Raw genomic sequence first — 21599 nt, forward strand, 5'->3', positions numbered from 1 at the left:
AGTTCAGACTGGTGGAAGCTGGATGATGACAACTTGTCTGTACGTGTTTCAGAGAAGATTGCTCAAAATGTCTTTGCTTTAGTAACGCAGGCTGGCTCCACCTTTGCAGAAAGGTCCCTAACGAGTTCATGATGCTTTCATCTCCATCGGGGGCATCACACGCCTCAACACAACACAACACAACACACACTTTACGAGCCTCATGCTACAAAAAAGACACTTATCATTTCAGAACTGATCAGATCATCACCAGTCCGTTTCTGTAACTTTGGCCACTTTTCCCGTCAATGCTAAGAAAGCCTCCCCACACCATGATGCTGCCATCATCTTTAACCGCCTTCCTTTTCATTATATAAACTCATTCTCTCATCTTCCCACATTTTCACTAATGCCAGTGTTGTGTACTACATGGTCACTGTATAAACACAAAATCTTACCAATATTTTTTGTCTTCTAGTGCAAATATCTAAGTAGTCTTGAAATAACTTAAAAGTTTTTTTAGTAATATATAGAGACTTGTTTAAAGTAAATTATTCATTAATACTGATGAAAAAGTTCTACTTCCACTGACAGATTATTTAACTTATAACAAGACATTTTTCCCATGTTACAAGTCAATTTATCTGCTAATACAACAAGTGCTTTTTCATCAATGTTAAGAAATTATTGACTTAAAATATGCCTCTATATATTACTAAAAAGTTACTGTTAAGTTAGTTTGTCTTATTTTAAGTGTAATAAGATATTTGCACTAGAAACTAGAACAAAAAGTACTAATATTAATCCTGAAAACAAATGTTCCTATTGCTTCACATATTTTGTGTGCTAACAAATAATGTTATTTCATTTTGAGTATTCATGTCGCCCTCCAAACTTTCGTCTTTCACAAAAAGCCTCCACAGATAAAGACTTTGTTTCCATTGACCATAAAATTGGAATTATGAAAATTTATTTAATGGAAAAATCCTCAATAAAAAAAAACTCACTCAAATGTTTTTAGTGACTTGTTGCTTTTGATTTTAATTTCGTTTCTATTTTAATGGAAACACAGCAATTGCAAAATAGTCGATATTACACTAATGTTGAAAGAACACAAAGTTTTCCACAGAATGCAGCTAAAGACAGAAACAATCTGCGTGAGGTGAGCGTTTAACTTCAGAAAGTCTAAAACTATTTAAATGAAATAACTATAAAATTTTATATTTTCTCTTCATGTGAGCATTTCCTCGAGGAAATGAGTTTCTGAAGTTTTACCAACACAGTTTTTTTTGTTTAAACAATTAAAGTCTCACCAATAACATTCCTGTCACTTTGTCTATGCAAAGATGGATTTATTCTTCATTTAGTTTTCCTTATCCCTGTACTAGCAGCTTTATATTGAACACACTTAATATGAAAGTAGGATCAATCTTCTTAATTTTACAAAATGTCAAACAGTTTCTTTATATTCTAAGTACATATTTTCCCCTTTATGTATTTATTCCAGACAGAGATAATCCTTTTCTAGCTTTATTTTCTATCCGTCTCAAGCTAAAACTCTGTTAATTGTGTTTAAATGTTAATATATGGCTTCCCTCTTTTTGTTTGTCTGAGATAGGACAGCAGGCAAAATACCAGTGGTGCTGGGGGTTGGTGGGGGGCCATGGGAGTAGTGTTCTGACTTTTCATTTGTTCACTACCCAGTAATGATTATTTTAGCCTCTAAGCCCCAGATTTGGCCTTGTTTTTGCTGTGGGAAGCAGCATCAGCAGGGACAGAGCAGCCTTGCTCTCGCTGAGAAGCTTGTCTGCGGCTAAGCCGGTTGGCAACGGGAGTCAGGTACACAACATGGAGGACAGTGCAGTCGCAGGAGGTCAGCAGGAGAGTGGCGGGGTTAGAGAGCGATGGTATGCGTGTGTGTGTGAGAGGGAGAGAGGATGGATCCGGGTTTAGCTACAGTTCCTTTGTGAAATCATGTGGTGGCTGAGTTTGAAGACGTTCTAATTATAGAGCTTCATCGCTCGCCTCGTATGTAGGGCTGGTAACAAGCCAGTTGCCAGCTTGCATGAGCAACTGCAGAAAGCTGACTTTTGGTTTAATTTGGAGGACTAGCTATAATCCAGACTAAATCCCCTAAAGATGAAGGCCCCCTTCTTCCCCTCCCATTCCTCTCCCTGCCCCTCCTCCCACCGCTGTTGGATTATGGGAGTGTCTTTAAAAGGATAAGGACATGCTTATCGCTGCTTCCCTCAACACTTGTCTGGGTCCTCAGATGTGGGGGCGGACGGGCCATCATCGCCCTATGTGACCAGGGTGGTTATGAGTCAGAGAGATTAGGCGTCTGACAACTGTAGATCAATGATAATCACAGTTTATGGTTTTTTAAACCCGAACAGTCGCAAAACCATATGGATGGTAGCATATGCTTCAGCTCCCATCCAGTAAATTTTATCAGCAGGCTTCCTCTTAGTGAACAAAAACACATGAATTAGATGTTAGACAGCTCTTACTGAGTTGGGTTTGTGTAAGGTTTAATGATTTTCTGGGGTTTTTTATTGTTTGATAAAAAATGTGAACTTGATGCTGCTCTAATATATGCAAATGTCTTAAAGTTGTAGGCAAACAGAAGAAACAACCTAAAAAACTATTTAACTATATTATTACTTTATTCTTGTAATTTTATTTTTTAACTTTTTATTTTGTCTTAGTAAAATATAAATACTCGTAGAAAACAGATGTTCCTCCTCGAAAGGAAATCTCTTTCCCTGGTTTTTCTACAAGTGGTGCAGAAGTATGTTCATACGTTTTAGAACCAGCCCAAGGCATAAGCAAACTAAGCTGCTTGTCTAAGGCCTCCACACCAGCAGGGGGACCCATGAGTGGTGGAATTGGCACAGAAATTACGTTTAAGAATGTCCGGATTTCTTTCTCTTCTTCGGTATAAAGCATAAATTTTTCTGGTGAATTGATGTAATGGACTGTTTTTTTAAGTATTAATTTTCTTACTATCTTAAACTATAATATGTCAAAACTGTAAAGTATAAATATCAAAACATGGATGAAAATCAGCTGCATCTCAGTAAAGTAGAATGTCATTGAAAAGTTTAATTTATTTCAGTATTTCATTTTAAAACTCTCACACCGTTGTTTGTGTAGTTTTTCCATCCACTGAACTTTACATTAATTTTCTTTTTAACCTTGTTCTACCATATTATTAGATATTATTTGAACTTCAATGAGTTGTGGTAACTGGACAGAAGCAATAAAATAAAGTGTTATATCTACTAGACCACGGATGATGGTTTTGAATGATTTTTTTTTCTGAATTTATTTCCCACACATAAATAGTTTTAGAAATTTTGTCATATTTATTGGCTTTCCATTCAACTCAGATATATGTAGGGACGTTTTAGCTCTTACGGCCAGATCTTGGTCCAAGAAAAAATCTGGCACATACTTCTCCTGAAAACTTGCTCATTTTACACTTTTGTTTGTGCCAAACAGAGAAGAAATACCACATAATTAGCTACTTTAAAAATCTCTTATATTCCAGATGGCTGATCTTTTTACTCTCTGGTGTTCCTCTTAACAGCTGATAGCAAGAGATGGACCTTTGTAGCAGTCAGAAATATGTGGAAAAATCCAAAAGCACCATCATTTTGTCGAGGTAGAGGGAAATCAGCTGGCAAGCTATGAGCTGTCAAGCTGCTTATGTGGCAGACAGATCAGTTTATATCATTCAGCGCTAAAGAAGTGTTGTTGGGAGTGCTGGGAGTTTGGGCAGGGCTGTTGTGTTGCAGCGCGGAGACCGATCGAGCTCACATATGTGTTGTTTGAGATGCTATATTTAAGTGTGAGGTTGTTACTTATCTCATCGGGGCGTGATGGAGGAGAGACGAGGGAGCAGAGCGAGCTCCTGGTGGACTCCAGGCTGCGAACCCGGAGCTCCCTGCGCACCAGCTATCTGGGAGTTGCAAAGAGAGAAGGAGAGAGCGAAGCCACATGGGAGACGGATAGAAATAGAAGCACCTCGACGTGCTCGCTTGTTTGCCTTCATGTCAACGTTTTTGACTCAGCTCATTAACCCATGCACCTGGGTGGATCAGAGCATCTACCGCTTTCTGTCCCCCCTCTCTTCCCCTCCCTCCTTTTCTCCCCGTCTTTCAAAATTAATTGCAATGACGACAGGTAGCCATAAACACTTTTACATCAGGCTAACAGTTGCAACATATGGGGAAGTGGTAGGAGTTAAGGAGGGAAAGTAAGGGGGGCGTGGGGGCTATCGCACCTCACGAATCGATTTTAGCTGATACCAGTTAACACATAAACCCTGTAGCACTTTCCTCAAATCTAATCACGGATCCATTTAAACTGTGTTAGCTGGGAGTCTGCTTGCCGCTCAGATGGCTTCTCACTTTCTAATATTTTTGAGAGCATTGGTTAAAAACACGAGGCGAGTGCAGCAGAGGTAAAGCAGCGGCGGCTCTGAATAGGAAGGGGCCGCCTCCCATTACCCATGCAGCCCGCATCTTTGCTAAATTGTTTTGCATGACCTTTGCTACAGTAGCTCTAATTATTACCATCACACTGGCCCTGTAAGGCACACAGCTAATTATACCGGATTTATCTGAAGGGACGTCGGTGCCATTCTTCACAGGCATGTCTTGGCTACCGTCATTCCGGGTGATCTAAACCAGGAATAAGGTTAATTTGGATAATACAGTAATTGTAATTAGAGTCACAATAATTACAAGCGTACTTTAATAGCAGCGAAGACAAGTCCATTAGTAACAGGGATCCTAATGGACTTGTTGCACGTATGCGATACCTTATGTAATTGAGAAGAATGGTATTGCCAAACAGCAGCGAGGTTGAGCAATAACGCTGCGTAACGTGCTTCATGGCCTTCTTACGGAGCCAGATTGTTTCTGTTTCCTCCCAGTTGCTCACAATTGGTGCTTGACATCAGCAACTGAAAGATGTTCAAAGACACCGAGGGATTATCCGTGAATGTAGGTAGCAGCACCTTTCGTCGCCACGTCTCCTAAAAAGTTGCAACTAGAGGAAGCGATATTTTTTTCAAAGCTGCCACATGAATGGAGAGGGGCAGTTGGAGCCGTGTTTTGGCTGGCGGGCAACTCGTGTAATGAGCCTAAGAGGGTTCCAATTATTCCACTTGCGATCAAAACGGAAACAGAGATTACTTCTCTTGCCTCTTTTTTCTTCTGTCTTTGACATTTTACACACTAACATCTTTTGATAGGGGCTGGGGGGAGGAAGAGGAGAGGGAAAGACTGCCAGTGAGAGCCTGATTGTCTTCAACAGGCTCCAGCAGCGCAGACCTTTCTGGAAGTGACAAGGCGATGCTTTTGCACACATTTTGTCTTAATTTTTTTTATAATCAAACTACTTTTTCCAGTCCATACAGGGTTTACTCAAGGTTTTAAAAAGTCTTAAAAATAATCCTCTTAGTTTTAAGTCTTAAAAAGTCTTGACAATGTCCAAGTTTTCTATAATGGGTCTTAACTTTCATTTTGTTACGACTTAACTCTGTTCATCCACTGACTTTTTTTCTACCTTTACATGTTTTTTTTAGAACAAATCACTGACATTGTGTTGAACCAGATCCTATAGGGAATTCATATGTTGTTACTTTGCAGCAAACATCAGGAGGATTTTATCACTCAAAGCCGTTTCTCCCAAACCTGGTAAAGAAATCTGCTCATGAAACTGGATCTTTCTTGCTTCTTTGGATAATTAAAATGTTCTTACAACCTCATTGTCCCCCAGGTCCTTGTGGGAGAGGATATTTTTAATGAGGTCTGGTTTTAAACACTTGCATTACGTTAGCAGGTTGCCACCTGTTGTCAATAACCACTGCAATGCCCACTTAGGAGGCTGCTTTGTAAAGGATGTTAAAGTTAGATAACTGATATGTAAAAGCAACTGGTTTACCTTCCAGATAAAAAAAACATACAATGGCTTAAAGAAATTGTTTCATCTGACAGGAGAGTTAATAGGACACAAATCTGATGTTTTTTGAGAAGTAATGAGAAAGAAATCTTTAATTTAAAGTTTGTCACGAGAGTTGTTGAGGTTAGAAAATACACATGACAGGTGCTCTGATTAAATGAGACAGATGGAGCTAAATGCAGAACAATACTGAAGGAAAATATTTTTGAGGCTGCAAAAGACTTGAAACTGGAGCAGAGGTACAGAGCTATAAAAAATGGTTGTGATTAATACATATTCATGTGTTAGAATGGCCTAGTCAAAGCCACACCAAATTCCTATAGAGAACTTGAAAGTTGATGCCTACAGAAGCTCTCTGCATAATCTGACTGAGCTTGAACTGTTCTGCAGACGAAAGGGGGGAGAAATGTCAGTGTCTAAACAAACCGTAAAATACTTCCAGCTGTTGTCACAGGCGAGACTGAAATGCAACAAATTTATATTTTTCCTTCCGCTTTACAATTATTCAATGTTTGTGTTGGTTTTCACATGAAATCCCCATAAATTACATTCAAATAAGGGGCTGAAAATATGGAAAAGCTCAAAGGTTTTGGACACTTTGCGTGTTGCCAAAGTTACATCTAGTTTGTTAAAGTTACTAATTAAAATATAAGTTACTCAATATATGTAACAAAGACTCTGAAATAATCTTAAAAGTCTTACATTTTACCAGCTGGCACTTGAAGAAAGCAGAGAAAAAGGAACACATAGAGGATGTGTTGGTTTCTTACTCACTAACAGCTTAAATTATGTTCTTTAAAGCAACAAAAGGAAGGTTAAATAATCAATTGTTGGTATTTCTTTCTTTTTTTCCCCCCCTGCGCCTTTACCAGATTACAAGTAGAAGCACATTTGATGCCTTGGGGTAACTAAAATAATTTCTCCATTGTAAGACATCAAACTGCATCAGACTTAAATGATGAAAAAGCAGAAGACAAATAATATGTAGCACAGCTCTGAGACAAAGGGAACACCAGCAATCTGCATCTGCACAGATAAACATCCACCCCTAAGATATGTTCTTGGTAGATAACAGCTTAGTCTGAGTGTTTGCAGCACACACACAGACTAGTACACAAAGGCTTTGATAAGCACCAGAAATTACTACATGTTGTTTACGGAGGCAGAACAAAAGCATTCCGGGTTTTCATTTCAAGAAATCAAGCCATGGATAGGTGGATGCAGGATCTAAAATGCATGTCAATTGGATGGATTTGACTCTATAATATGGTCGTAATTAGACAGAAGCAGGATATCGGCTCGCGTGTTTGTTTGTGTGAAAATGAGAAGCAACGTGGCCAGGATTTGAGCGCGCGGTGCGCCGCTTTCCCCTGTGGATCCACTGCAGGGGTGCGAGTTAGAGATCCGCCGTCTGTTGCTGTTTTCCGTGACCCCGTGCATTTCCCCCCGCAGTGAAAAACGGTGTTTGCCCCCAAAGACAACCCTGATACAAATTAAATTAAATGAAGTCTGCGCATAATCCCTGTGTGTTTCAGCTGCTGAATCCCCCCCACCCTCTCTCATGAACGCGTGCATCTGGACCCCTATCCGCTGGCCGAGCTCTCAAGCTGCCAGACTCCCGGTCCCTGATGGAGGCAGCAGCCGGCTCCCCCTCAGACTCATGGCCCTGCTGCGACTTTATGCGTGTTTGTGAATGTGAATGAGTGTTTCACTGTAAATTCGAATCACAGAACTTCTTCCCTTTCATATTCTCTGGCTGTGCACAAATGCATTTCTTCAAAAATAGTTTTATTTTTGTCTATGTAAGGGTATGATGTCAGAGTATTTGTTTTAAGGTTTTTCTTTTTTTTCCAGTATACTATATGTGATACGTTTAGATCTCTCACCAGAAACAAGATGCTGCTGAATCGAAAAGCGTCAGCTGTCGTTTTGTTCTAACTGTGCCCTTAATGCAGTCTGTCGCGGTCCTGCTAATAAGCCGGATTTACAGATGCGGCAGAGATCTGCACGCAGCTAATGCTCCGCTGTCAATCCCCACACTGACAGCAGCCTAAAAGGACCATCCTAAATATCACAACCAGATGTGCTCAAACATGAAGCACCAACAAACAGGATAGAAAGGATAGGGGAGGCAGAAGAAGAATGGGCGGAGGACAAAATGCCTTATAAAAGTATTCACACTCTTTAGGTGCTGACATGGTTTTTTTATTTGATTGACTAACATGGGGTTTTACTAGCAGCTTTACATTGATGTTTTTGTTGCAAATTAACTCAGGCTTGGTCAGATTAGATAAAGAGCATCTGTCAGTTTTTAAGTTCAAGTTGGATTTAGGGACTTTGAACTTTGACTGGGCCATTTTAATGCATATACATGCTTTAGTTAATTCAAACAGTGGAATTGCGTTCTGATTATTTGTCAAGTTCCACGGAGAACTACCAACGAACCCTTGATTTTATTCAGGAAAACATGTAAAACATTCTGGACTTGACCCCAGAGGACCTACGTTAGACACCAATTATCTAAACAATTTTATTGTCGCTCTGGCTGTAAGTTTTGGGTTGTTTTGATGAAAGTCTGTTGCAGTCTGACAGGATTTATTTCATTGTTGTCCTTTATTTAACTCCAATCTTCCCATCAACTCTGACCAGCTTAACTTTCCCGGCTGGAGAAAAGCATCACCATAGCATCATGCTTCCACCGCCATGTTTCAACAGAGATTTTCAGGGCGACGGGGTACAATGATAGTAAACTACTCTTTTTTTTTTTTTTTTTGCATGTAGGCTCAAATGTCCAATGTTCTTCCATGTTGTATATCGAGACTACATCACATACATCTGTTTTGTAATTAACCAATTGTTTACACTGGGTTTAAATTGAGTTTGGTGAATACATAAGCAAATGTTTAAACCATGTTTTATGTATGCTATTTTGTGTTGGCTTATCACATAAATCCCAGTGAAATACATTGCAGCTTGTTGTCGTAACGTGACAAAACTTTCAATTGATAGCAGCTGTTTCCATATGCATTGTGCTTAGGGGCAAGAATGGAAGGAATCCCTTTTTATGAGCCTGAGTCGAAGTTTGTATGTTTGTGTGCCTGTGTGTGGTCACAGTTTGTGCATTTATGTGTGTGAGAGATCCGAGCACCTGCACACATGCCCTTTGAAAAGCTCCATCACCCCCCCATCCAGCCAACATGCAGTGTAAACACGGTTTGTTTGAGCGAGTGGCCTGGGGTTGCTAGATTAATGAGCGCTGATGAAGTTCCACTCGTATCCTAGGTGCTGCCTCCCTGTTTGCTGGAGTGGCTGTGATGTGGCAGTGTGTCTGGAGGCGGTGACTCATTCCCTTTACCCAGTGTCAGATTAAGGCATGTCAATAAACAGACCCACTCAATCCATCTCCGAGTGACTGCATCCGCTCACAGAGCCTCCCAGTCTGTAATGAGCTGCTGCAAATCTCCATCAAACTAAAATGTCTGGAAAGATGCCTTGTCACAGTGAGCAAGAGAAAGAAAAGACAGGGAGGGAGGGCAGGGGAGACAGGGAGACTACAGCTGGGCCGATGTGAGTGGCAGCCACCTTTAAGCTGCCGAGAGAAATTCCTGCACTCCTTTCTCCACGCCGCAGAAGACGAGTCGATTCGGGTTTCTAATTTCTGTCGTCCTCGCCGAGTTTATTAAAAATGTGCTCTTTGCTTACTGATTTCCAAAGTGAGTGAAAGAAGTGCTGTTTATTCAGTCGCTGCTCTCGCGTAAGCGTTTAAGAGAAATGTGTTTACATAATCTGGAGTGTTTCTGAGTGTTTATTTTTAAGGCTCGGCCCAGGGGAGGCGGGAGGAACCTTTGGGAATATTTTCTGCTCTAATTTAACATCCCCTTCAACACTGTGGCTGATGTAGGCCACAACTCAAAGGAGAAATTGCTATCCAGTGATTCTTTGAGGAAAGAAAGAAATTAAATGACTGCTAAGAATATGTTTGTAATGCCTATTCCTAGGGGGGAACGGAAACCACAAAATCTACCTGGATTAGACTGGCTCCTTAGTGTTTCCGAAGTCTGTTCAAAAAAATTACCACCTAGCTCTCATGTGGCGCTATATATGCACATTAACGGATTTTAGGATGAGAGGAGTGTGCAAACTTTTGAGTCTGACATCCAAATTAAAGAAAATCCCTCAAGACTTGCCTGGAAGGGAAGTTCCCTGCTATTTGAATTTGATTGGGCTCCCCAGGCTTTTAGAAAAGTAAGCCGATTTCTTTTAGGAAACAGCGCAGATAGTCGCTTTCCTCCCTCCCTGCTTTTCTCTCTGCTGAACCGTGAATTATAATGGTTTCGATGGAGCAGACGTTTTCTGGATCTGAGAGCGAATGCAGCCCTAACCACTGAACAGGTGTTAAGTGAAACTCTATCCCCCCAGATTGAAGCAGTACACCCCTATTCACTCTAATGGACACTGTAACTCCATCTAAACGGCTTAAAAGCACCAGCCTTGTGTCGACACAAAAAGGCAAAACAAAACACCAGTATTATGTGAATTACAAGGAGGAAGTGGGGTTTTATCCTTCAAATGGAACCTTGGAACCCAACAACAAAGGTAAAAAGACCAGATTTGGGTATAAAACATTCATAACCTGTTTGGCTGCATAAATAAATTAGAATATTTTAATAGTACAATTTCAGACGCCTTAAATTATCTCTGAACCTGATATTTCTTAAATTTCCACCTCTTCCAAACAAACGTCTCCACCGATATACCACAGTCTGCTGATCCGAAGTAAGTCATTGAAGAAAATGTTAGGATTTAATCACTCTGACCTTAAGAGTTTCTTTATTGTATTCGTTTTTAAGTATATTTTTTTATATCCATGCATTTTGCCACGCATTGTGGCATGTTGAAAACCACGTTTTATGTTGGTTGATGTGAGGAAATAAAGAAGACCTTGTAGATCATCAGTGATGTCCTTCAGTGCATTTGCATTGGGATCAAGGGTGTGAAATTCACAGAGTTCTGCTGCATCAGAACTGGGTGCATTACTATCGCCATAATAAATTAGGGATAAACTGACCACCTTTAAATTTCAATTCTCTATGAATTCCCCAAAGTAGTCAGATAATTATTAAGTGACATCTTTGGTTTCAGTTGGTGTGTGGTGTTTATTGCATGTGAAGAAAAACTAAATAAAAAGCTGTAACTGCGTGATTTCTCTGCTGATCACATTGTGTGTGCTGCATTACAAAAGAAGGCATTGCACCTACCAAACAATAGACAGTTATTTTTAGGTGTTACTAATTGAGCAAAAAATGTTTTTCTGCTCATTTATGTATTCCCAGAAATGCAGTAGATCGATTAACTAATTGGATCATTTCTTTATTTCTAGGAAAACAACAGAGCTGCAATAAATGTTAGGTAGAAACATCAGTCGATGTGTTAGTGTGCAGGTCCGATTTGTTTGTTCATGGTCTATTTTTCTGGCATTTAGTTTTTTAAAGTGATTTCTGGCTAGAAAACCTTTGGATTTGATTTCTTTAAATCTTTAAAAAAACCCAAAAAGAACGTTTACTGAGACACAATTGGTTTCAGGGTTTGCCAACTGAAAATCGGCCCACCCTGCCTGGGAATGTATAATTCGCACCCTGAACGCTACCAACAGTTTGAAACACGTTGGGGCCCAAGTGGTGATTCCCCGCTAAGACAGCAGCTCCAACTTTAAGCCTTTTCAGCGTCAGTCGTCTCCGCTGGAATGCAGACGTCTGCAAACGGGTGCTATTATTTAAAATCTTTTCATCATTCTGAGAGGGAGGGAAATAGCTTTGACGTTGAGAAGCTCATGAATAATGAATGCTGTTTCTATCAATGTATGTATAATTAATCACATCTCCTACTAACTGGACTTCTGTGGAGCCTGTGGTCCTGAGAGACGTGGAAACTGGTCTGCACTTTTTGTCTGTGCTCCGTGGTTGAAAGGCAGTCGAGTGATATGCAGATTTGAATGTGGGTGGTTGATGCACAGGTGGCGCAAAAACAACAGCATCATGGAACAGCGGCTGATTGTTTTTGGTCTGAATGGGAAAATATTTCCTCCGTTTACACGGGCGAAGGCGTGAAAAACGAGGAGGAAACGCAAGCAGGAAGTGCCGTTGTGTTTCAAGCTTCATTGTTTTGCTAAAAGCCTGTTATTTAGCGTGACCACACAATGCTGAACACTGGTGGTCAGGGCCATATGTGACCTCACAAGCGCTCTCGGCTGTTTTTTTGTCATCAACTCGTAAAGAGTTCAGCACAAGCAACGGCAAAGCGACAAAATGTTTTTAAAACCCCTCCACAGAATCATTCACTTCTGTGGCGTGATTGATTTCCCAATGAGCGACTGGGTTTGGGGTGAACTTATGTGTGATGAAGTGAAATGATGCAGAGAATGTGGCAGGTTATTCGTCACACGTGTACCCTTCTGTCACAATTGATTGTGTATAATTTGAGTTTGCAGGGAAGGCAGTTGATATTAAATGGTAACAACTCTCTGTATTCATCATGCTGGGCCTCTTTGAGAAGGCAGAAATAGAAAATGTAATCCCATCCACAGCCATAGCTGCGCCTCAGGCACTCTTTCACCCTTTTTACCACTGATCCTCCCTCTGGGGCTCTGCCCTCTCTAAAGGAAGAGGGAAATCTATAATCTAGCAGATGGCAGAGGTCTATGAGAAATCTTATAATCAAGTTGAAGGTGTTGATGTTGGTCACCGAAGGGGAGGGAGCAAAAGGTCTGCGATAGCCAAGGAGCATTCCTCCTCTCTCGGAAGGTGAGCAAAGCGCAGGTCCGCCGCGAACAGGTGCATTCATCATCTGCGTCTTGTCCGTGGGTGTCACGCCGCCTGAATTGGAGCTGCTTAGAGGCACGGCTGGGTGCAGACCCAGAGGCGGGGACGTCAGGCGCCAGCACAGACTTGTGAGTCAGGGAATGTTGGAGTGGTGCTTTTGTTCCAAATAGGAAACAGAGAGCGTGTGTGTGTGCAGGAACGCTGATGTGCAGGAGGCTCAAAGTGAAGCATTTCTTTTCACAGACACTGTGTAGGGAATCAAAAAGTTGCCTGCAAGTCCAAGCGCTCACAATGTAGCCTCGATCTGCGCTGCAGAACTACATGAAAAGAGATATTTCTTGTATGAAATATTCCCTTCTTGCACAAGGCATGAGCTGCTAGGAGATTCTCACAGCTTTATAACCTTGAGTTAAAGCAGCTTTAGCAAAGCAGGAAATATCACAAATAATCCTAATTACAGCAATGTGTGCCAAAGGACTGATTGTTGAATATTATATTCCAGATATAAGAAATAAAATACAAGTTTTGGTTTTGATTAAAGAAAATAAAACCAAAAACTTTACGGATTAGAGCAGCAGTTGTTATCTATTTTTCTTCCTATTTTGATACATAAAGTTAAGCAAAAAGTCAATTTGTATGAAATTTTGTATTTTTCACAAAATGTTGTATTTTTATCTGATTATTGTGACTGTTTTCTCATGCGCCTACTTTAAAAAAATTAATAAATAAATTTTGCACTAGGATATCCAAAACTCAAGGGACTGACTCATCGGGCATTACATGCAATATTTCCTTCCTGGGCAGAGAGGAGGCTGAGACACAACCTAGTGCTGCTTAAACACAAAACGTAGCAGACAAATGTCATCCGACAGTCTTAATAGATTCAGTCTCGTCTGTTGTTCTGTGTGTTTAAAGCCTGCGTTTTAGCGTGGCAGCGAGAACATTAGTTTTTCCACAAACAGCATGGCTGGATGTTCTTTGTCAGCTAAATTGATGACATTAAAGAGTTGCATCCATGGCAGACAGACATGAGGGAATCAGTTTTTCTTCCATATGTGCTCAGTGTTGCTACCCCTCTATTCCCTCCGCCCTTGATCTATTAAATGCAATTTGTCTCAAATGTTAACTTTAAAAGATTTATTGTTCGCTTTGCGGTTGTGGCGGGGTCAGAACTTTGTAAATAGATAAATGTCAATCTGTTTGGTGTTTTGTTTCCATTTTTAAAATGGAGAAGAAAAAGTGTTTCATAGCTGGTTTGAATCTGGCTTTCAATCAGCTTTGATGGTACAGAGAGTCAACCAGCTGTGTCACATTTTTTTCCCCTCCCTCTCCTCCCCTATCGGTGTGACATCTGCTGAACTTGTCGGGTGTTTACTGGTGTAACAACTGGTGTCGTCACCCCTGCTGCCGCTCTCCGTCTTCACTCTGATGCTCCCGCCCGAGCCCCCATACAATGAATACACTTGCATCCAGACTGCCGAAGCAATTGTCACGCTGAGAGGAAGGCAAATCAAATCTTATGGCAGGAACTAGGCGAGGAGATTGCTTTTCCTCTCAGTCGCAGGGAAGCGAGTCCATCGCTCCCTCTGGTTCTGATGGAGGGAAAGAAGAGACGGCTGAAAAGTGGAAAGCTGCTGGGTTATGCCGACGCTCCTGTTGGGCAGGTTGGACCCATTCGCCCTCCTCCCCTCCAATCTCTTTCCACTTCTTCCTTCCACTCGCCCTGACACTCCCCATCAGTCACTGGGTGACACCGGGGACTACATCCCTGCCTCCAGTCGTTTGGATGAAACGGAACAATAATTAGAGGGATAGAGTGACTCTGGCCGCTGAACTGGGGCCGCTCAGATCACAACAACACATTGTCCAACCTGATTAAGCGGCCATTTGTGGCATCCGCGCTGTAGTTAAGCAGTCCGCGATCGTCTTGCGTGAAACTTGACCTCCCTGCAAGATATATTGACATGTCCTCCAGTTTGAGGTCGGACAGAAATGTGGGGGAGGACATTGCATTTCTTTACAGGAAGCCCTGACTAATGCGTCTGATTCTCCCTCAGAATAGGCCCTCTTGACTGACTCATCGGTGCCCAAGGTTATGCCCCCCCCATGATGATTTATTGTTTATTTCCCTATGACAATTTAATAAACAGAGGAAAATAGGCCACATTCTTTGATTAATGGGGAACTGCAGTTTGGAGGAATAGCTGAAGTGGAAGTAATGGAGCTTCCTGAATGCACCGATTGTCAGGGTTCAGACGCCAGGCTGGATTAGTATTGACTTTATGCGTTTTCCAGGTCTGGATAAGTATGACAAAGAAAATAGAAAAATATTTTTCCATTCTTCATTCCCTTCTTCTATTACATACATTAGTCTTTCTATGCTTTTTCTTTCCCTCTTCTTTCTTTCCTCTTTTTTTCCATTACTCTCTTCTGTCTCTTTTGTTGTGCCCTCTTTCCTTCGTCTCTTTCTGTTTTTCTTCCTTGTTTTACATCTTCATCATTTTGTCCTTCATCTTTCCTCTTTTCTTTTATTCTTTGCTTCCTACTTTCTTTCCATCTTTCATTTTGGTCCTTTTTATTTTTCTATCGGTCTTTAGTTTCATTACATCCATTCTTCTGCAGTTCCCCTTTCTTGTCCTTCACCCATTCTTCCTTATTATCTTTCTATTTGGTCATTTTTTATTCATACTCTTCCAACCTGGTCTTGTTTTCTTCTTCTTTTCTTTTTGTTCTTTATCTATTTCCTGTTTTTCTATTTTACAACTTTCCTGCCTTTCTCTCCTTCCTTCTCTTTTGCTGTTCTTCCTTTTCTTATTTCTATCCTTTTTGCAATTCTTTCATTCTTGCTATTCCTTTCATCTTTCCATCCTTTTATCTTTTTGGTGTTTCATTCATTGTTTCTCTCGTTGTCTCTGTTTCTCTCTTTGTTCTTATTCTCTTTTCCCTCATGGCTGTTTTGTTTCCTTTTCTTTCTTTATTTTCTCATGTGTTTACTGTTTTTTAATTTTTTCTACTTCCATTTCTTTCTCCTTCCCTTCTTTATTGTTATTCCTTCTTTTCTTTCTTTTGTTCCTGTTTCCTTTAGCCTTCCATTTTAAACTCTCTTCACTCCCTTGCTTCAGTCTTTCTCTATTTCCTTCCTCTCTTTTTTCTTTCTTTCCCTCTCAATACCCTGAGGACTCTGTTGATTTGAGTCAGGAACGGTTCAGGATTTGGATGTGAAGAACCTGCTGGAACCCTTCAGTCGTGTTGTGGAAAGCAGAGTCCCATTTCAGGACAGGGACGGGTTGTGAGTTTGGGTGGTTGGGTGGGTGTGTGGGTGTTGAGTGGGGGGGTTGCCGCCGTCCTCTGCGGGACGTTCTCACCCAAAACATGCCAACCAAACCAATTACAGCCTGCTGCCTGAGTGACATTCACAAGATATTTTCTATCTGGTCTTTTAAATGAAGTTTTCCTCTTGTTACTCATGCCTTGCATTTTCATTAGTCTCTCAGTGGATGTGCAGCCTCTGTGGCAGATGAGGCAGTTTAATTTTTGTGTGCTGGGATCAAAGCGTCGCGCAAGTGCAACACAAAACATTATGCATAAACTACACAGTGCATAATTTCTGTATTATACAAACTTGAGTCCTCGTACATTGTGATACCCATTCATGCCTCTGCCATGGGATACATGTTTAATAAACATACCCATACAGGTGCATTTGAAAAATATACCCCTGTTTATGAATTAATTAAAAGAAGAATTTGACTTGCATTATTCTGCCACTACTGTTAACTTTGATATTTAATGGAGTCAAGCCGAATGGGACCAGGAGGAGTCAGGGGTAATACAAATGAACAAACACTGTGTGCCCTAGATTATTTGATACTACTGAAATGTTAATTACATTCCTTCTCATGATTTATCCACTACAGTAATGACTTAAAGTTTAATTAGGGGTAAATGGTAAAAGGAGAAGGAATTACAATATGATGCATTATTATTAAGTAAACATCCTGAGCCTGTGTTAGCTTGTCTAGTGATTTATCAAAGTTTGGTGGACTTTGAAAGATGGACACACCTCAGAAGCTCAAGTTTTCCAAAATGGCCCCAGTCCAAATCAGCCAATCACATGGCAGCAACTCACATTTAGGCTTAGATGCGGTGAAGGCGGCTTGCTGATGTTCCAAACAAGCATCAGAATGGGAAATAAAGGAGATTTAGCTGGCTTTAAATATGGCATGGTTGTTGATGCCATACGGACTGGTCTGAGTATTTCGGAAACCGCTGATCTAAAGGGATTTTCACACAAAACCATCTCTTGGGTTTAGAGAGAAATGTTTGAAAAAGAAAAAAAAAATCCACAAAGCGGCAATTGTGTGGATAAAATGCTTTGTTAGAGGAAAATGGACAGACTGAATGATATGAAGGGTTGAAGCCACACCAGGTTCCCCCCTGTCTGTTAAAGTCAGGAAACTGAAGCTACAGTTGATTTTACTTCACCAAAATTGGATGATTATAGATCAAAAAACTTTTCCTGGTTTTTTAGGTGTTAGGGTCAGACTCTGATGTGAACAACATGGAAGCATGGATCTGTCCTGACCTATGTCATGCTGTAATAAGTGTTGGCGTAGTTTCCTACTTTTTCCCTGCTAGTAGCAACGTAGCATTGCTTAAATATCAGTGTTGTTACTGACATCTTCATCTCGTTATGACCAGTTAAATATCCCACGATGGAGACTTCCTGCAGAGAAATGCACCATGTCACAAAGTTCAAATCATCTCAAACTAATTTCTTGAACATGGGGGTGATTTTTCAGTTTTCCAGTAGCTCAGATGTCACCAGATCTCAAGCCATTAAATCACCTCTGGGATGAACTGGATCAGGACTTTTGACTCCTTGGCAAATCTGCAGAAACTTTGAGTTGCTATCTTGTTGACGTAGACCAAAATCTCTTGCTGACCTTGTTGAATTTAAGCCATCTAGACAGTTCTCAAGGCGGAACGGTTCCAACTTCCTCAATTAGTTTGTACCAAGATGAGTTTAGACATTCTAGTGTGGCACTGGCTTATGAAATTTGTGAAGCACCAGCAATTTATGACACACTTCCAAACAACCTTCAGCATGGTGGCTGATATGGGGATTTTTAGTGACACCAAATAGTTTTCTATAGTCATTATCTGTCTGATTGTTATCACAGGGTAAAAATCAAAGATTATAAAAAATATTTGAGCTTTGTCTTATTTTTGAAGCGTTGGGATGTTTTAAAATTACCGTATTTGCTTCTAACTTTTGGGAACAACTAGCTTCAGTGCTAATCCTAGCTTTCACCTAAACAAATAACAAAAAGTGAGATCTTTGTGCACAGTTGTGCTACTTCTACCAACAATTTTGGAAGTATATGTACTAAAGGTAAAATATGGCTTTGGACTGCTGATTGGTTAAGTTAAGTTAGCCACCTCGTATCAGGGCTAATGCTAATAGCCAAGCAGAATCCGTCTTCTTATTGTTGAAAAGGCAACAAATGACTAGATTTGGCATGAATTGGTCAAAATCTGACCTTGCCTATTAAGCTTTAGCTTCCTGCTTGTGCATTTATTTTTTTCCTTAAATGACATTTATCTTGGCTGGAACCCAGTAGCAATCCAAATAGTCAAAGTGTTGAAGCCAGTTACCTTCTAACAAGGTCAGCGTTTGCACAGTCATACTCCATTTCAGTCCAAATGTGTTTTGTCAATGCATATGACAGCTGCACAGGCCCATTGCTGCCTCAACAGCAGGCCTGCGTCAAATAGTTGGTCCACTTGATGATCAGCAACCGTGCTCCAGCGGCTACATTAACCTTTCTTAACTTTAGGAAAGAGGGTTTTCTTCTTTCAGCAAGGCTTTGATGCCGGTATGCTACACTTTCCTCGGAAATCAGGCGTTGACTCTGGCTTTATCAGGATACAGTGTCTCCTCTGTGGAATTTTAAGTGAAGACTGTTTTCTTTCTGCAGAAACTCCTGCTTCGTGTCCAACTTTGTCTGAGGAGTCATATCTTGGCCTGGTGCAGAACGGGGAAATTCCTCGGAGAGGTCTTTGATTTGCCACTGCTCTCTGATGTCTCACCTAGAGTCAGTAGATGTTTGACAGATGTGGAGGGGCTACCTGCACAAAAGTACTCTCATTCCTTTTGTCATAGATTCTACTAACTGAATAAATGTGGAAAAAATTTACCAAAAGATCAATTTTAACTGTGTTCTTTAATATGGGTCAGAGATCTATTGAATGCATATTCTGAAAGCCTTTTCATCGTGCAATCGCGGAGTTAAGATTCCCCCGGTACACTCTTAATTTCATCTACTGCTCTTATAGTTATTTATTTATTTATTTAATATTTCAACATGAATGTCTTCTCCAACATGGGAAAAGCAGGGAGTTTAGAGAGAGAGAGAGAGGGAGAAAAGGAGAACCTTTCTGTTTCTTCTCCTATCTGCATGATAGTCTGTCCTCCCTTATGACTCCATTTTAAAGACAGTGGGCTGACCGGCAGGGTGGGGAGGGAGCATGGGATCGAGAGCGGGGAGGGCAAAGAGGAGAAGAGCGGCTGCGCTCGCTGCAGCACTCTCCTCTGCTGCTCTCAGCTCTCAGTCAGCCTCTCTACGTGTGTGCTTTGAAAGAGAATAGGAATCAGCCCTTTGAAAGCCGAGGCTGCTCACCAGGGCCTTTGTGTAAAATAACATTTCTACTGAAAGCCAATTACTGCTAACATTATTTTGGTTGCTTCCATTATTAAAAGTACCTCTCTCTGTTGCCCCCACCATCCTTCCCTCCCTCCTTCCCTCCCTCTTCATCACTCTCTTGCAGACGGAGAATTATTCCATTGATTCCAGTTATGTGAACAGCAGAGCCCACCTCATTAAAAGGTATGTCTTGATTAGGAATTGTTACCAGCACCTCATTACCATTGTTATCTGTAATTGTTTTATCTTAATGAGAGCACCAGTTGGTGCAGCTTGCATGTGTACCTGCATGTTTTTTTTGTTTGTTTTTTTACTCGGTGTAATTGAAAAGGGGAGTATGAGATTTTGGGATAAATAATGTAACTCTGTGAAGCATTTAGTGGAAACAAATGTTTAAAAGGGATGTTCAGATTGTTCACTATAAGAAAGATAGTTTCATGTTTTAGAATATTCCACCTCTCTGATTTTACTTATCAGTAGAACATGTGGGTTATTTTACATCTGCTTATGGTTTACTGCAGGAAAGTCCAAATCTGCTTTTATAATCAAAATATCCACAATAACATGTGAGGAATTAACTCATTTTACTACATTTGTTTCCAGCTTACAAGCACAAGAAATTGCACTTTATTCTAAATTTAACATTTAATATTTAAGATAAAGTTGACTTCTCATGCCTCAATAAACAAAAAGTATTTGAACACAATGTTACAGAAATACAAAAACTGCAACAGGAACCTGCAAAATGAAAACATTTGAGGTCAAACCTGAACTATCAGGGTTCCTATGCAGCCTGGAAAACCAGGGTACTTGATTTCAATGTTTTCCAGGTCTGGATAAGTATTGAACAATAAAATAACAATTTTTCTACACTTCCCTTTGAGCGTACACTCTTTTTCTACATCGTCAAATTAGAGGGCTTCCTTTTAAATAGCTCATTATTAGCTCTGACTTCAACTGCATTGTTTCATCCTCAATAGTAGGTTGCTTTGGATAAAAGCATCTCCCAAATGCAGAAATATAAACATGCCGTGTTCTTTCTTATTTCTTGTTTCTGAATCTTCCTTCCTTCTGTTTTTATTCCAGTTCTTGTATTCTTTGTTCTTTCTTTCTTTTTGTCCCTCATTTATGTTCTTTCTCCATTTCTTTCTTGTGTTACTTTCTTGTCCCTGCCCACTGTACACATATCTGCCATAAATTTATTGTGAATGTTTTAGTTTTATTTATTATTTAAAATGACTACAAAGGACTGGAAAGTTGAGTCTGGAGTAATGTTTAATTTTAGCATGAAAAATTTGCAGGAACCCTGCAGAGTCTGCCTTCAATAAGCTGCCTAATCCCAGAGGCATAGGAACCCCATTTTATTTATTTCCAAGTAATTAAAATGAAAATTCAGCTTAGTTAACACGTTCTAAAGGCTTAGAAAATCATCTGTTTATGGTATTAACGTGTACAATATCAACAGTTCAAATGAGAAATAACCTACATTTAATGAGATTATTTAAGTTTTTTATGCTATGTGCACTCTTTGGATGTGAAGTGATATTTCACACTACATTTCATCATTATTATATGGTTTATAATATTGTTTTTTTTGTTGCTCTAACTCGATATTTTACTCCCTATGGAAATTTCTGGACAGTCTTCCTGTGTTTTACAAATCTACTGTAATGTGTTTCACCTCTAACACACACAGCTTTAGATTTATTTCTAAAAGCATGTCTGATTTGGCACATATCGTTTCAAAAAGTCTCTTGTAAACTCACATCTTGCTCTGCTGAGGATCTTGACTGGGGAGATGCAGACCAGCGTTAGCCCTCTCTACGCCTTGGAGATAATTCGCCTCTGAACATGTTCTCTTTGCAGCTTCCACTAATTACGTGTGGACAAAAAAAAAAAAAAATCAAAGTAAGGCTTGTTCTGCTGTTTGATAATTTAAGTACTTTGAGCGTCGTAATTATTAATGATTAGTGCTGCCCTCAGGTCTCTCTCAGATGGAGGGAGAGCTGGGTCTCGACCGAGCGGGCCGCGTCGCACAGAGGGAGACAGGCAGAGGCACCGACCCCGACACGATTACAGTTCCTGCTTTTCTTCATCGTGTTCAGATTACAGACTTTTCCAG

The 21599-nt window shown here is 40.4% G+C and overlaps 1 protein-coding gene across 7 annotated transcripts in view; it reads left to right on the plus strand.

The window, feature by feature from the left end:
• Positions 1-21599, plus strand: part of pcdh19 (protocadherin 19) — an 84174-nt gene that overhangs the window by 25981 nt on the left and 36594 nt on the right. For all 7 annotated transcript variants that reach the window (XM_023328629.1, XM_023328630.1, XM_023328633.1 and 4 more), the window contains exon 3: positions 19602-19660. In XM_023328629.1, the coding sequence (XP_023184397.1) occupies positions 19602-19660 (59 nt within the window). The remainder of the gene's footprint in view (positions 1-19601; positions 19661-21599) is intronic.

Source organism: Xiphophorus maculatus, chromosome 23, assembly GCF_002775205.1.
Source record: "Xiphophorus maculatus strain JP 163 A chromosome 23, X_maculatus-5.0-male, whole genome shotgun sequence".
Lineage (NCBI taxonomy): Eukaryota > Metazoa > Chordata > Actinopteri > Cyprinodontiformes > Poeciliidae > Xiphophorus > Xiphophorus maculatus.